Genomic DNA, 15,795 nt, shown 5'->3' on the forward strand with positions numbered 1-15,795 from the left:
CATACAGTATATTCCACAATAACTCATTGTATTAAGACATGTTCAAAACCAATGGATAAAGAACACTTATTGATAAGTAATATCAACTTCAGCTGAACACCTTCTTTTCACTATCAAATAAAACCCTGCTTTTGACACTTTATGTCTTTTTACCCCATTGAATAAGGCTGTTGGCTAAAAAATAACACCTCAAGCGAAAGAGCTTGCAACGACAGGGCACGGAGAAGAACAACTTTGGTTTACTCCAGTACGATCGCTAACAGGACACGTTAACAGTTAAGACCGAACGTAGGACATTCACATGGAAACGGCTTGGGTCTTATGCTTTTTTTTCTCTGTTCTTTTTTTTTATACAACAAAATAGATCATCTGGAGGGTTGACCTGCATGGCTGGTGTCACATTATTCATAGTCATCGTACTCTGGCTCCATGTCATCACCCTGGTAGTGCATACCCTGTGTAGAGTAGGACCGGGTTTTCATTGAACAGTTGGTGTCCATCAAGATGGCCTGAGGAGAAAATAGTTTGTTGTGACGTTTTCACAAAAACAATGCAACTACAGCATTATGCAGACTAGTTAATCATTCTAATATTTGGGGTCATCCCTATGTTCCCCGGGTTCTATGTTCCTCCCTTACCTTAGGGTTAGGGTTTAGGGTTAGGGTTAGGTAAGCGGGGAACATAGAACCCGGGGAACATAGATAAAATAATTTTCTTTAAATCAATGAATCAACATTTTGTGCTTGACCGAGGGTAACTATATCAACACCCCTGCTTCCATGCATTGTGAGTCTAGTTTATTGTCCTTGTGACTGATGAAATATATATGAATGCATGTAACAAATATTACAAACAATGAATTATCTGTATGTTTATCTGTCTCTTCATACATGTTTAGACACAGGATAAGGAGATTAAAATAGTACAAACAAAATTGCATGTACCAATTTAATTGAGACATGTTTCCATGGGCACTAGTAAGAGGATTCTGTGAGGTGTATGGATTAAAACTTGGGTAAATATAAGACTAGAGTAAATGGATATAGAGAGTGGTGTTGAGGACAGATGCAGCCAGCAAGTAATGGAGGAGGGGGGTGAGGTGATGATGGGTGTCAGCAGACACAGGGTGGTGACAAGCAAATGGATAAAGAGACAGGCTAATTAAGCTGGGGGATGGGCGTACAGAGGAGCCAGGGTGGGTTTTGCATGCAACTCAGTAATACAAATTTTCACACATTATGTGTTTAATGTTCTTCTTCTAAAGCCTGTGTGTGTGTGTGTGTGTGTGTGTGTGTGTGTGTGTGTGTGTGTGTGTGTGTGTGTGTGTGTGTGTGTGTGTGTGTGTGTGTGTGTGTGTGTGTGTGTGTGTGTGCGCGTGTGTGTGCACGTGTGTGTGTGTGTGTGTGTGCGCGTGTGTGTGCACGTGTGTGCGTGCGTGCGTGCATGTGTAAATACAAATATCTGTCATATGGTTGTTCTACTCTATATGGATGTGTACATTTAATTTCTAGATGTGTTTTCCGAGATGTGTGCATCAGATCTCACTATTTTCTCTTCTCGTGCTGCTGGATTCCTGAGGAAGATGCAGAGAGGAGCGAACAAAATGTCTACTATTCCAATGATGGTCATCAGCGTGGGGAAGCCGTAATTCTCAGCTATGGAGCCTCCGATAGACGGACCTGGAGTTGTATAGAATATAAACAAGGCAAAGTAAGAGTAATGATGAACAAGTGAATGTCAGAGACTCCATTACGATTGTTCCAAAGCCTGAAGGCAATAGGAATAATAGGAATAATAAACATACTGGAGGTGTAATGGCCTGTCCTTGTGTGGCATCCCAAGAGTAACTGTTCACTGAGTTACCCATGTATTCATATTTAAGTCAATCTGTTGTGTATTGTGTGTGTTAATTCCCCCCTCTGGTTGTGGGTGGGTGGCGTTTGGGATTGAGAGTTAACCTGACAAGCATTGGAGGCCTAATTAGGTCTGCTATCTTCACTGGTTGGTGGGTGGGGTTTGGTTCTAGGCTAACCAGTAGATGGCTCAGATCCATTTGTTTGTACTGGTGAGGAGGTAGGGGTGTCACGATACACTAATTTCACGATACGATACACAATATGGGCTCACGATATCGATACGAAATTAGTATTTTATTTAAATGTTTCAATTATCATCAACATTGGCCATCATCTTTCAGTTAAAAAACAAAGTAAAACTTTAACTAGTAAAGTAAGTTCTCACTAACTGTAAACCACATTGTATATTGTTGTCATCTGGACTTAACAACCAAGTGTAGCCTTAGTTAACAACAGCTTGAACAAAATATCTATAATACCACAGAGTATCACTTGTAAAAAATCTTTAGCTTTGGTGCTATCTTAGATTAGATATAGGCCTATTTGAGAGTGTACAACCATAATTGCCTTGATGCATGTAATGAGCGTCAACGAACTTCAGCTCGGCACAGACACACACACCTCCCCTCTGCAGTGCTCTAAACTGTTTCATTTCTCTCCAAAAGCCCTTGAATATGATGGAAGACACGATTAATTGTTACTGTGAGTATGGTAAGCTCACATTTCATATCACACACCATACAGTAAGAACTCCTGTACCTTTCACCAGCCCAAAATAGATATTTAAAGATATTGCGATATCGTCACGTTTTAATATCGCGATATATCGTGGTACGATATATTGTGACACCCCTAGGAGGTCATGTTGTAAGAAACTCCATTGCTGTTGTACCTCATATATCTGATGCATTATCAAGTATGTTGTTCTGTTTAATTTAAGTTCTATTTCCTTGGAGTATTTTGTTAAGTGGAAAAGGTGTATGGCTAGGTTTGTTTGTGTTTATCTTTTCTCTCATAGTTGGTTACAGTAAATAAACCCACTATATGAACCTGCATAAGTTGTGTTCTCTATTGTCGAGTGTTTGACAGATATGTTAAATATGTACTTTGACATTATCCAGCGTTTCAGTTTTTAAAAGGTGTAAACAGATAGCACTTGCGCTGGTTTTAAACAATTCTTACCTAAAGCAAAGCCCATGCAGAAAGCCACATCAGCAATGGCGTATACACTTCCATAAACAGACACATGACGCAGGTCCACCAAATACCCCATTATAGGCATCATAGAGGAGTCCACCATACCTGTTGCAGGTCAGAAAAAATATTTACACGATCTAATAGCAAAGATATAATGTCCATTCACTGCATAAGGGTAAATTTGATTTGTAATCGTTATCTCAATTTTATCTGATGCTTTCAGTACGTGGATAATCTAAGGTGGACTTACCAATGGCAAAACCAACACCAAAGTTTGGAACAATCAGACCATAGATGTTGCTGGCAAAGGGCACCTGGACCAGTGAATAGAATATGGAAATACAAACAACATAGAAATGAAAAGAAATCCAGTCTTTGTAGTTCATCATAATCTCTGAATATGGCCTCATTAAAATACAATATAGGAAAATAAACATAAAGTATTAAAGCATACAGAAAATGATTGCTGTTGCTTAAAATGATAAAATCCTTTGTCAAATCTGGTTGCCACTTGACATGCGAGTCAAAGATCTGAGACGAACAGATTTCTGCTGCTAACAATTCAGCAGGGCAAAACAGAAAGTGATTCTTGGATAATTTGGAAATCAGTAAACTGAGATAAAATTTTCAAGCCGAAATTCTGGTTGTAATATAATGGTCTTTCAGCTTTATAATTAAGAAGCTACAGTATAATTGAATTAATACTAATTTCATTTGAACTCAAACCAGACATTGTAAAAAATCTACAGTATCATGCTCTAGCTTGAATGTAGGTCTACATCTTAAACAAATCAAAATTGCACATATATGATATCTGATTTGACAAATAAACAAAGCCATATCGGACAATAAAGTGACTATAACTAACACTGACGAAAGCCTACGCGCCGAAACGCGTCTGTTTGGTAGACTGCTGCTGCGGATCATAAACATTATTAAAAAAGACTCCTAAGACTTAGGAGTATATTCAAGAACTTCTCCAGACTGCCCTCGAGTTGAGTGAGCCTTTCCCTTGAAGTCTTAACCATACTCACACAGATTATGCTCAGCCCTACCAACAGCATCCCAATCAGAGCACACAGCCATCTGAGAGAGAGAGAGAGAGAGAGAGGGAGAGAGAGAGGGGGAAGAGAGAGAGGGGGGGGGGGGGCCTTAATAGGAAGTCCTCAAAACTAATTAATTTTAACAGTAAACATTATACTTAAAACCTCAAAAGAGAAAGTCAATTAATTCTGTGAACTCTGTATTGCCGGAGGCTATAGTTTGGGAAATTTGATAATATGTTTTAATCATTCTAGGAATTGTATTCCTGAAATAAACAAGAGACCAAGAGATGATTTTGTTTGTGAGGGATTCAAACCATAAAATAACAAAACAAAACAAAATGACAATGAGGTTTGATATAACCCATTAAAACCGGGAAAGCATCTTTGCCATTTTAGATTTTTGCATTGGCTATTCAAAAATAGCAGATCTACAAGGTCACAGCGTGTCACTTCATGCCGCGCTGTAAGCTTGTACATCTGCTATCTTTTCAAATTTTTCAAGTGTTTGAAAAATGTTGAATAATTTTCAATTACGAAAAAGTTTGAGAACTACTGATTTAGAAGGCATTTGTCGAATCGGCCTCAGGTCTTAATGGGATAAACAAAGGCAAAGAGAAAACAAACAATATGATCGCTCATGATGCCCACTGTGTCATTGAGAATTCAATAAGGCATGTCTGACAACAACAAAAAGAAAAAGTATAAACTCATTTAGAGCTCCTTTAGCAGCAGCAGAACCAGATAGCAAGGGCAGAGAGAGAGAGAGAGATAGAGGAGATAAGGAGATTGGTTCAAGAAAAAAAAGAGTAATATCCCTCCATACCTCCCCATCTTGTGTGCCAATGAGCCAAAGATGTACGTTCCAATAAGGTAGGAGATGGATGCAGGCAAGAAGGCAACGCCTGGGAGACAAACACAGTGAGACAGTGGGACTGTGCGACTGAAGGTGTGTGTGTGTGTGTGTGTGTGTGTGTGTGTGTGTGTGTGTGTGTGCGCGCGTGCGCATGCGTGTGTGTGCAATTGTATTACTACACTTACAAGAATAGTAGAATTTGAGAAATAATTTTTTTTCTCAAGAAATGCTTGTTATTAAGAAAAGATTGGAGGATTGGGGCTGCTTAGTTGTGCGCCAGTGTTGTGCACCAAAAATAGCAGATCTACAATCTCCCAACGCGCCGCAGCGTGACGCATTGTGAGTTTGTAGATTCTACAGTATAAGGCTATTCTCTGTGCGCAATACCGGCATGCAAAAATGGCAAAACAAATGGGTAAAAATGGCATTTACATTAGGATGGCAAATGGCCATCAGAAACTTTGAATGTTCTTACAAGTAAAGTAAACAAACGTGTGTATGTGTGTGTGCATGCGGTGTGCGTGTGTGTGTGTGTGTGTGTGTGTGTGTGTGTGTGTGTGTGTGTGTGTGTGTGTGTGCGTGTGCGTGTGCGTGTGCGTGTGCGTGTGTGTGTGTGTGTGTGTGCTGGGGAGGTGTCTAGATAAGCAGGCTCACTATCAGTCCTTCATCACAGCTGTGTTTCTTCTCTGGTGGTCTGAAATGAAGATTTGTGCTTCCCACCTGCCGGTGTGTGACACCCTAATATCCTGTCCCGTACTCCCCCAGCTTCTCCCCTTATCTGACGGAGACCTTATAGACAATGAGCTGGATAAAGGAACTAATAATGCTATAGAAGAAAAAGGGAATTGGTGGGGCTGCTTGTGTAACACGTTCAATGGGCTGGAAAAAAGCTGTGTGGCTTCTTGCCTTTCTTTAAATGACCTCATTCACTAAACACATGGAATCCTCGATAGCAATCATCAGAAAACGGCATTTGATTTTTGGAGCCGGTTGTTTTCCCCCCCCAACCGATACCAGTACAAGATGATTTGTTTCTTACTATCCTAACCATTCAAAATATGACACATAAGATTGGGTTGTTGGGTGCATGCATGCTCCCGTAATGTGAACGTATTTAAACCATACGAACACACTAGCGAAGATAGCCGATCTACAAGCTGTGTCGCAGCTGTGCCACAAGCTTATAGATCTCCTTTTTCCGGTGAAGATACCGCTTTAGTGTCGAGTGAAAACAGGAGGGTCCCTAGTATAGAGCCCTGGGGTCTCCGGTCAACTAAGTATATACAGTAGTAGGGTTTAAGTGGTTAAAGGATACTTTTATATGTGTGTTTGCCATGTGTTTCAGCATATTTGCATAAATACCCAGCTGCCACTTTCTGGCGCACATGGTCTCCATCATCCAGATAGGTAAGGTGGGCTCCATCATGGCAATAGCCATGTTTCCAAAACAAATGGCACCTGGTGATGAGAAAGAGGAGAATGTGGAGGCTTGGTTAATTATATTCTTGGTACTTTAATTTTGGTACTTTTGTGTTGTACAATCTAGCAACCCCCTTCCATTTCTCTCTCTCAGTCTCATCCATCCATGGTCCAAGGACCTGTTATTTGAAGTGGTGGTAAAGATACTGACACGCATCGTGCACACACACACAGACATGTATGCATGCACACACACACACACACACACACACACACACACACACACACACACACACACACACACGATCGCACATGCACTCATAGAGCCTATTCTGATGCAGAAATTACCCTTTTTTAATATGAAGTGCTCCTTTCCCAACATGATAGAATAGATAATACTGCTCTTAAACCAACAAAACAATCGTAGGCTTATTTGTCTTCCACCACCATGTCTTGGCTCACTGGACAAACACCCACAATAAAATGGATTTGAGTCAATATGAGTCAATGTTGCTTTAGATTCAGTTGGTTTCTTACCAGCTGCAATTAAAATATATGGATCCTTCATAAGTGTTAACAGTGGTGTCCCCTTCTGGCTCTGTATAGAGAAACAAATACAATACATTTAAATTGTTAGAATCTGATTGAATTTGATCAAAAAGATCATTCTAGATTTGACTCTCCTTTCATTAAATCACTGACCGGAGTCCCAGGCGCCCTCATTTTTTCCCCTCTACGCCTAATCCATTTGATGAAAATAACGCATCGCAATGCAGCGTGTTCTGAGCATGTAGATCTGATATTTTCGCCAAATGTTCGCCCCAGAATAGGGGGTGCCATGCCGTTAGTCTGACGATCCATTGTTCTGAAGTACCATTGGTACGACGGCACGCATTATAACTAAGCCTAACTTTAACCCTACCCCTAACCTCACACTAATTTAAACATTTTCGGACTATTGGGATGACAGAATAATGGACTAATGGGCACTGTTGGGCAGCCCCCGAATAGGGGGTTTAAGGACGCTATGGTTAATGTGGTTAATAGTCTTGCTTGGTTGTTACTGTATACTGTAATATGTTTGCTTCTGTAATCTGCCTTAAAATGAGCACATACTGTAAGCATTCTCTGTGTATTCTGTTCTGAAGGATGCCATCCTTAATTAACCGGTACAGGATTAGTTGACCTGTCTAGCGAGCTCACAAAGCTGATACAACACTATGCTTTATACTAAACACTCTTCACACCATTCATGCCGAATGAGTCTCATATCTTTATCTGCCTCAACACAGTTGTTACTGTACATCAGATGAGGATCAGTATCCAATAACAAACTGTTTATTGTCAGAAAATGAACACAGAGTGAAAACGTTCCAAGCATTCCAAGTTTTGTGATGCTTGTATTATCATTAGTGTGCAACTACAACAGCATTGTTTAATAATATCACTTGTACCCTTTAACTACATTAACCCTAGTGTCCCTATCCTGAGCATAATAGGTGAACATTCAGCAAAATAGCCGATCTACAAACTTGCGTTGCATTGCGACATGTTGTGACATTTGATGTAGAGGTAAAAGGGAGTATAGACCCCTGGGAGACTCTGGATCAACAAAGTGTATATGGAAATATATGATAGCTTTTGCTTATGTAGTTGTTATTTTATATACATTTCTGCTATGATTTAAAGTTCAACACATCTAAATCATCTAAATTACAGTTGAAGTGGGTCCTCCATGCAGACACTGCACAAACTGAAGCTTGATTTACAAGAGTATGAGTTTGTAGATCTGCTATTTACGGCACGTGACAGCAGCACAACTAGGTATTAAACTACAGTAACTTACCTCTGGCTCCATCTTGGTCGGTTGAAGGACAAAGAGCTGGAGAGCTGTATGGACATAATTATTTAGAATGAGTCTATATTACACAATTAAATGTAGCATATATATACGGTATACTGTGTGTATAGATATATATACATATATACAGTATATACAGTATATACAGTATATACAATATATATATATATATATATATATATATATATATATATATATATATATTAGGGATGCACCGATATATCGGCTACATCGGCAAATAAAGTTGACATTCACCGATGGCAGTAGCCGATATTTTTCTGTTGTTGATAAGCATACATTTTGCGCTGGTTATGTTGGTGTACTGGTTATGTGCAGCCTACCAAGCTGTAGATTCTGAACAGTTATTTCTTATAATGAATATGTATTTGTTCCCTCGCACAAAAAGGGGAAATAATAACACCAAAAACTAAATAAATAAATATCGGAATAGGTATCGGCTATCGGCTAAATTGTTATTTTATCGGTATCAGTATCGGCCAAGAATTTCCATATCGGTGCATCCCTAATATATATACTATATAAACTGTCATTTTAATAAATTGTCATTTTAATTATTAGCCTCAACAGCAATACATGTATGTGCATTAAAGAATGTAACTCTACCTCCATCGAACACGGCCAGGAATGCCAGAATGAGGAATGGTGCGGTCTTCCCCACAAATTCATACATCACACTACCGAATGGCGGGCCAACTGTGGAGAACAGAATGGCTAGTCAATGATAGAGTTAAATGTTTAAATGTACAATCAATGGCTTTTTAAAGTGTACTGTACACACACACACACACACACACACACACACACACACACACACACACACACACACACACACACACACACACACACACACACACACACACACATTAACTGTAAGTGTCCGTTTTAATAGTATACCCACCTAGCACTCCCAATGCCAGACCTCCCAAGGCGACCCCAATGGCATGTCCTCTCTCCTCATCATCTGTGTACACACTGGCCAGCATTCCCATCCCTGCATTAGAGACAAAGAGGAATGCCTCATTTTAGCCTAAGTTGTTTTCTGAAAAAGACCATTTCTTTGGCAACTTTGTTGCATCTCAAGTATGCATGACGAATACTGTATATCACATGCATGGAAACGTGAATATCACAGATTACAAATAAAAGAAACAAACCAAACTCTTACCAGCCACAGAAGAGCAGGAAGAACCCACACCTTGCATAGATCTGGCCAGAAACAGCAGAGCGTAGCTCGATGAGAAGGCGAACACTTGAGGACCGCAAGAAAATTAGAAATTCAGTGAAGAAGTGGGAATGTCAATCATGAAATAACATTACAGCTTTGCATTTTTAAGTTGATGTCAGTGAGGTTAACTTTGAGGGTAGGCTGTAACTTACTGATGGTTGAGAGGAACATTATACAAAAGCCAGCAAATATAGGGATCTGGTACCCTATTCTGGAACGACACAGAGACAGATAATTCATGAATTGAGTGCTAATGACTCATACAATGTATATCATTTGAGTGAATCATACACCCATAGTATTTTCCATTTGTGCAAATGTTGTTACTCACAAACACAAACAGCTGCTACCCAGATTTTGTTCTAACGCGACAAAATCATTGAAATTACAATACTAATAGTAATATCCGAGGCAAGCCCATAAGAGCTGTTCAGTCATAGTTACTATGCATTGTAAATTGTGTAGTACATTGCCAGGAGTGAAGAGAAATAATAAATGAAAAAGAAATGGTGGAATTCTGTTCTTTAGAAACAATAATAAAACTGGCACATCCACTGGACGGCAGGTGCAGGATCAACAGTGGAAATATATAAGAAATAATTAAGTCTGCACACTGTAATTTTAAAAGAGGCTCCGAGTCCCAGCCAAGGCTTTATTAACATTTCGACACAAGGTCTTCTTCAGAAGGAATTATGCTCTTTGCCTCAATTACAGCATATGTATGTGCCCTTTGAGCTACAGTATATTACAGTAGTGCTGGAGCCACCTTCCTCTCTCCCTTTCTCCTCAATTTCATCTAAACAAAAGATCTTGGATCTTTACCATTTTGGTTTGAAACTTGGCACAGGGACTCCAGAATATCTGAGCTTAGTAATAAATAAATGAATACATAAACCGTCATTTCCGTCAAGTCCTTCTCCGTGACTTTCATTCTCTTTATCAATCTTGCCCATTAAAAGTTTCAGGAACATAAAAAATGTGATGGGTGTTGACTGACTGCTCAATTAACTTTAACACAAAATTACAAATGTGTCCCCGGGCAACAATCTGACAATAACAATTTGCATTAGAAAGTGTTTACATCCATTGATTTATTTTAGTAAGTGTACTCCTACTAATAATGTTGAAGGTAATTGCGAATATTCAATACCTCATCCATTCAAAAAGTCAACCATGCATGAAACCAAATAAAAGCGTTTACACATGCAAAGACACACACATGCACGCACACGCACACACACACACACACACACACACACACACACACACACACACACACACACACACACACACACACAGTGAATCACTAAACAGGAATTCAGCTACTGTACATATGATTCAGCTGGATTAGATCTACTACTGTATATCTGCCCCCAAAACAACATCAAACAAACATGATTACCATACAGGCCATTTGATTGGAAGTCTGTTACTGCTCATCCTCTACAATTTGCCTCCTGTTGCCTCAGATAAGAACATTCTGTAAATCTTAATCTGTTCTGACCTTTGACTAGCTATTAAAACACAAGAAGACTCATCAATCATCAGTGAATCATCACATTGCCCATAGGGTATAGCAGGAAGCTTCGTTGACCCAGGAGGTACAGTAATCCATAAAATGTACGTACGCTCTGGGCTGCGAGTTGAACTCTGACATCATTTGCACTCAAATATTGTGCAAATATGTCACTCAAGTTCAGGATGAATCCTGTTTAGTCTTCACTGATGAACAGTCACAGTGTACCATAACAATGTGCAAACCGTTTGAATTGCATCCTCAATGTTTGATTGTGACACAGTTGAGAGGGTGTTATTGAATACTTAATCAAAGTAGATGACCAACCAACAAATAATATCCAGAATAATACGTGATAAGCTTCGCACTGAGATTTAGATCACCTCAACATGATAACATAATTTCCAATTACTGACTGTGTTGCCATGTCATTGAGATGCCATTAAGAACATCTATTATCATGACGCATTCACACAAACACACACACACAAACACACACACACACACACACACACACACACACACACACACACACACACACACACACACACACACACACACATACATTTCACACATAATTGGAACTGCAATTATTGCTCAAGGAATATTAGGGATATATAGACGTTACTGCCCCAGCCTTCTCCCTGAAGCCTGCGAAGAACTGCAATTCATCCTAACTTAAGAATGGGTTGATAAACACATGCACAGCCATGAGAACCCAGCCTATCACCCACCCACCTGTTTGTGAGTGGCCCAATGAATGGATTCGTCATCAGCTGCACGGTGGCCTTGGAGGCAAACAGTAGTCCCACTTTGACATTTTCATTGCTGTGGTCTGTTTTGGCACAGTCGGCGGAGTTGTTCTGAGGGACCAGAGGTGCTGGTGTAGTAGAAGGAGGAAGGTCCACGTCTGTCGGTCTGACCGTCACGTTTCCACTGGTCACCCTAACTGTGTTGTCATACAGGGACACAATGGTCTGGAAGGTTCTAGGCGAGCCCTGCGGTGAGGGGGTGTTGTTGTACACTTGAGTCACTGGCTGATCTATTGTGACCAGGTAGCTGGGAATGATGGGAACTGGTGGTGTGAAAAAAAAAGAAGAAAAAAAGACACAAGAAGATTGACTGAAATGTGACAGGACCTCTGGCTGATTGTCACTGGTATAAGTCAAAAGGTATCCAAATGTCATTATTATGTCATGTTACTCATTCTTTCATGGAACCAAAACACACATCAAAGCAGCCCCCACCCTTGCCCTGTCCAAAACCTCCCTCAAAACACACCATTTCAGACCCACCTAATTCCAATCACCCTTTTTAATTTTGATGTTTTCTTTGCTTAGATTCTAGCCTTTTAGTTATTCTCTTAATAAAGTTGTTTGTTTCGTTTGTTCTGTGACTTTGAGTACCAAGAAAATCGCTATATAAATTGGATGTCTTTATTATTATTAGTATTAGGCCTATTATCATTATAGCTAGGCCTACTCTTTGTGAGTTGCAGAAAACTGAAGATCCATTAATAGCTTACCCAGCGCGCGTCAGACTGTGCGTAAATGGATGTGTGCGTAAATGGATGTGCGCCGCCAAGGGCACGATCTCTTCCCTCAGAACAGCAGATAGATCAGTGCCAAGTCGAATCTGATTTCACCAAGTGAATTACCGGCAGAGCTTTTGTTTTCAAAGGATAAGGCTGTGCTCAAGAACCTGGCAAAGAATCTTTTCCGAAGATGGACAAACTTTCCACATTAATGATCTTTCTGTAACGATCAGTATTTTATTAGACACTGTTTATTATTAGGGCTATACTTCTTAATTTAATGGCACTGTGGCAGGATGTATTTATTTATTTTTGGATTCACACACATACAAACTTTTCCTCCGTAGAATAGTCTACTATTCACTGCAATTCACATTAAAGCATTGAGAGAGAAATCATAGGCTGAACGCAATTTTACGGTGAATATGTTGCTTAATTGGCAACCTGTTTGCCAGAGCAGCTCGCTCTTAATTGACCCTCTCTGTTGATTGTGCCCTGGGGGGGGGGGGGCATGGGCCAGTGGTTCTCAACCTATGGGTTGGGACCCCCATCAATCATGTGGGGTCCCCACATGATTGGGGGGGTCCCTCCAGATGACAGAGAAAAGGCCAATTTAAGGGCTTTTAAGACATTTTTAATACCTAAAAAAAAAGAAAGAAAAGAAAAAGGCAATTTACTGCATCAAAAGTAATCAACAAACTATAGGCTACTATAAAAAAGTCGCAACGGGAGGCGTTGTGAGCTTGTAGATCAGCTAATTTCACAATATTTATCTGTGGAACCAAATCAAGCAAAAAAATTATTGCCTCAACTTCTACATTCCAAGTTGTCAGGGTGGGGGGTCCCCAGGGGGGTCACGACCTGAAAAGGTTGAGAACCACTGCATTAAAGCAATCATATGACAGGTCTCTGTTTTTTCTTTGTCCAAAATTCGAATTGGACAAATAGAACATCAAAACGATGTCTTTAGAGAACGATAAAAAATACAAATAAAATGAAATAAATAGCCTATCACACATTTTAGTCGTAAAAAAAAGCCTATTCTGACGTTTATCACACCGGTGACAGGGACAACACAAGTGTAACAGGTGTGAATGAACATGTTGCACCTACCGACTACTGTCAGGAGCATGTTATCCAGGAGCAGGGCGACGAACACGATGAACAGAATGAGTTTCCTCGACTGCCTCTCTTCTCTCAGCCAAGTTAATAAGTTAAATTCTCGGAATGCTTTTAATCTTTCCATATTCCAATCCTCAGTGGAGCGATCGAAAGAAAATAGTCGCTCTCTGGTCAATGGAGGAGATGTGTGCGGTCCGCCTGCAGAGAGGAGAGTAGTAGGTCAGTAACCGTAGAATATCACTGCTGGGGAAAAGATATAGGCGACCGATGTTGTGTTTTGCCCTCAATATCAGTGGTTCTCAACCTGTGGGTCGGGCTCCCCACACGATATTGGGGGGGGGGGGTGACAGATGACAGTAAAGTGACAATGTAAGGACTTTTAAGACCTTTTTTAATACCTAATAATAAAATAAAAAAAAATTGCATTACTGCATCAAAAGTTATCAACAAACTATACTATAAAAACTGGTCAAACATTGGCCAAATTGTCAAATAATATTTGAAAGAGGCAAAAACTGTGAAAATATTAGCTGATCTACAAGATCACAACTGAGGCGTTGTGAGCTTGTAGATTATCTATTTTCACAATATTCATCTGTGGAATCAGGCTGGGGGGTCCCCAGTTCAAATATGATTCTTTTGGGGGGGTCGTGGCCTGAAAAGGCTGAGAACCACTGCTCTATCAGCCTACACATGTAATGGCAGCATCAAACATGACAGGCTGGTCTATCTATGGAGTAAATCGCCCAAATCTGTTTTTAAGCTAGTTTTAAATGTCTTACATGACATTTTACATTAAAAAAATAAACTAATCAAAACAATCCAAGACGTAAGAAACTTATAGTTCACTTAAATAAAGTACTGTAATTTGAAAACCTTACCTCAGATGCACATTGGCAAAATCCTTTTTTCCGCAGCAGCAGTGATGAAAAGAGGAAAGATGCCAGGTCTAGTTGAGTGATCACTGACGTCATGCAGTCTTATGAGCATGTACCCTCTCCTCTCTATGTACCCTCTCCTCTCCTCTCCTCTCTCAGCCTGGAGCCATGCAGACGGAGAGAGATGCGCACAATGAAGCAGCATTTATACACCCTGGTACGACGGTGTCGCTGCTTGCCAAATGGAACTCAAGCAAGCTCATCATGCCAATAATGTCAAAACGAAATAGACATACAGTAATGTTGTTGTTTTTAAAACAAATAATCAATTCAAATGTAAGTAGGCTAGCTTTATGTGCAACATTCATGAGGAAACATTGTCTTTGAGCCATATAGCAAATTTGTCTATTTTGTTTTGTTGTTTTTATTTTATTTTATTTTTTTATCAGAGTGAACTAAGCGCCATCAAGACAGACAGACAGGAGAGAGGAGACAGGACAGAGACAGACAGGAGACAGGATAGAGAGACAGGGTAGAGACAGACAGAGACAGAATAGAGACAGGTAGGTAGGAGACAGGATAGAGACAGACAGACAGACTGGAGACAGGATAGAGAGACAGGTAGGAGACAAGATAGAGGGACAGGTAGGGACACAGAATAGAGACAGACAGGCAGGCAGGCAGGCAGGCAGGCAGGCAGGCAGGCAGGTAGGAGACAGGATAGAAACAGACAGGCAGGAGACAAGATAGGGAGACAGGTAGGAGACCAGATAGAGACACACATGTAGGAGACAAGATAGACTGACATGTAGGAGACAGGATCGAGAGACAGGTAGGAGACAGGATAGAGACAGACATGTAGGAGAAACGATAGAGAGACAGGTAGGAGAAAGGATAGACAGACAGACAGACAGACAGACAGACAGACAGACAGACAGACAGACAGACAGACAGACAGACAGACAGACAGACAGACAGACAGACAGACAGACAGACAGGACTGAGAGGAGACAGGACATAGACAGACAGGAGACAGGATAGAGAGACAGGGTAGAGACAGACAGAGACAGAATAGAGACACACAGGTAGGAGACAGGATAGAGACAGACAGGTAGGAGACAGGATAGAGACAGACAGACAGGTAGGAGACAGGATAGAGACAGACAGGTAGGAGACAGGATAGAGACAGACAGGTAGGAGACAGGATAGAGACCGACAGGAGACAGGCTAGAGAGACAGATAGGAGACAAGATAGAGGGACAGACAG

The 15,795-nt window shown here is 40.4% G+C and overlaps 1 protein-coding gene across 1 annotated transcript; it reads right to left on the bottom strand.

The window, feature by feature from the left end:
* Window positions 1-103: 103 nt before the first annotated feature.
* On the bottom strand, window positions 104-14,657 carry slc18a2 (solute carrier family 18 member 2). Its single transcript, XM_080449390.1, has 16 exons — window positions 14,532-14,657; window positions 13,642-13,848; window positions 11,733-12,069; window positions 9,631-9,689; window positions 9,419-9,502; window positions 9,152-9,244; window positions 8,857-8,946; window positions 8,218-8,261; window positions 6,909-6,969; window positions 6,315-6,410; window positions 4,923-5,001; window positions 4,088-4,139; window positions 3,304-3,367; window positions 3,039-3,158; window positions 1,546-1,679; window positions 104-509 (listed from the first exon to the last, which is right to left on the bottom strand). Exons 2-16 carry the CDS (start codon window positions 13,772-13,774, stop codon window positions 402-404), a joined length of 1,554 nt encoding a protein of 517 aa, XP_080305516.1. The 5' UTR covers window positions 13,775-13,848; window positions 14,532-14,657; the 3' UTR covers window positions 104-401.
* Between the last annotated feature and the right edge of the window lie 1,138 nt (window positions 14,658-15,795).

This window comes from Gymnoscopelus braueri, assembly GCF_963280865.1.
Source record: "Gymnoscopelus braueri genome assembly, chromosome: 14".
NCBI lineage: Eukaryota > Metazoa > Chordata > Actinopteri > Myctophiformes > Myctophidae > Gymnoscopelus > Gymnoscopelus braueri.

Coding starts and splice junctions, on each gene's coding strand:
- slc18a2 (XM_080449390.1), bottom strand. CDS start 13,774: ATGGAAAGATTAAAAGCATTCCGAGAATTTAACTTATTAACTTGGCTG. Junction 8,262..8,856: donor CCTGGCCGTGTTCGATGGAG/GTAGAGTTACAT, acceptor ATGTCCATACAG/CTCTCCAGCTCTTTGTCCTT. Junction 1,680..3,038: donor CTGCATGGGCTTTGCTTTAG/GTAAGAATTGTT, acceptor ATACAACTCCAG/GTCCGTCTATCGGAGGCTCC.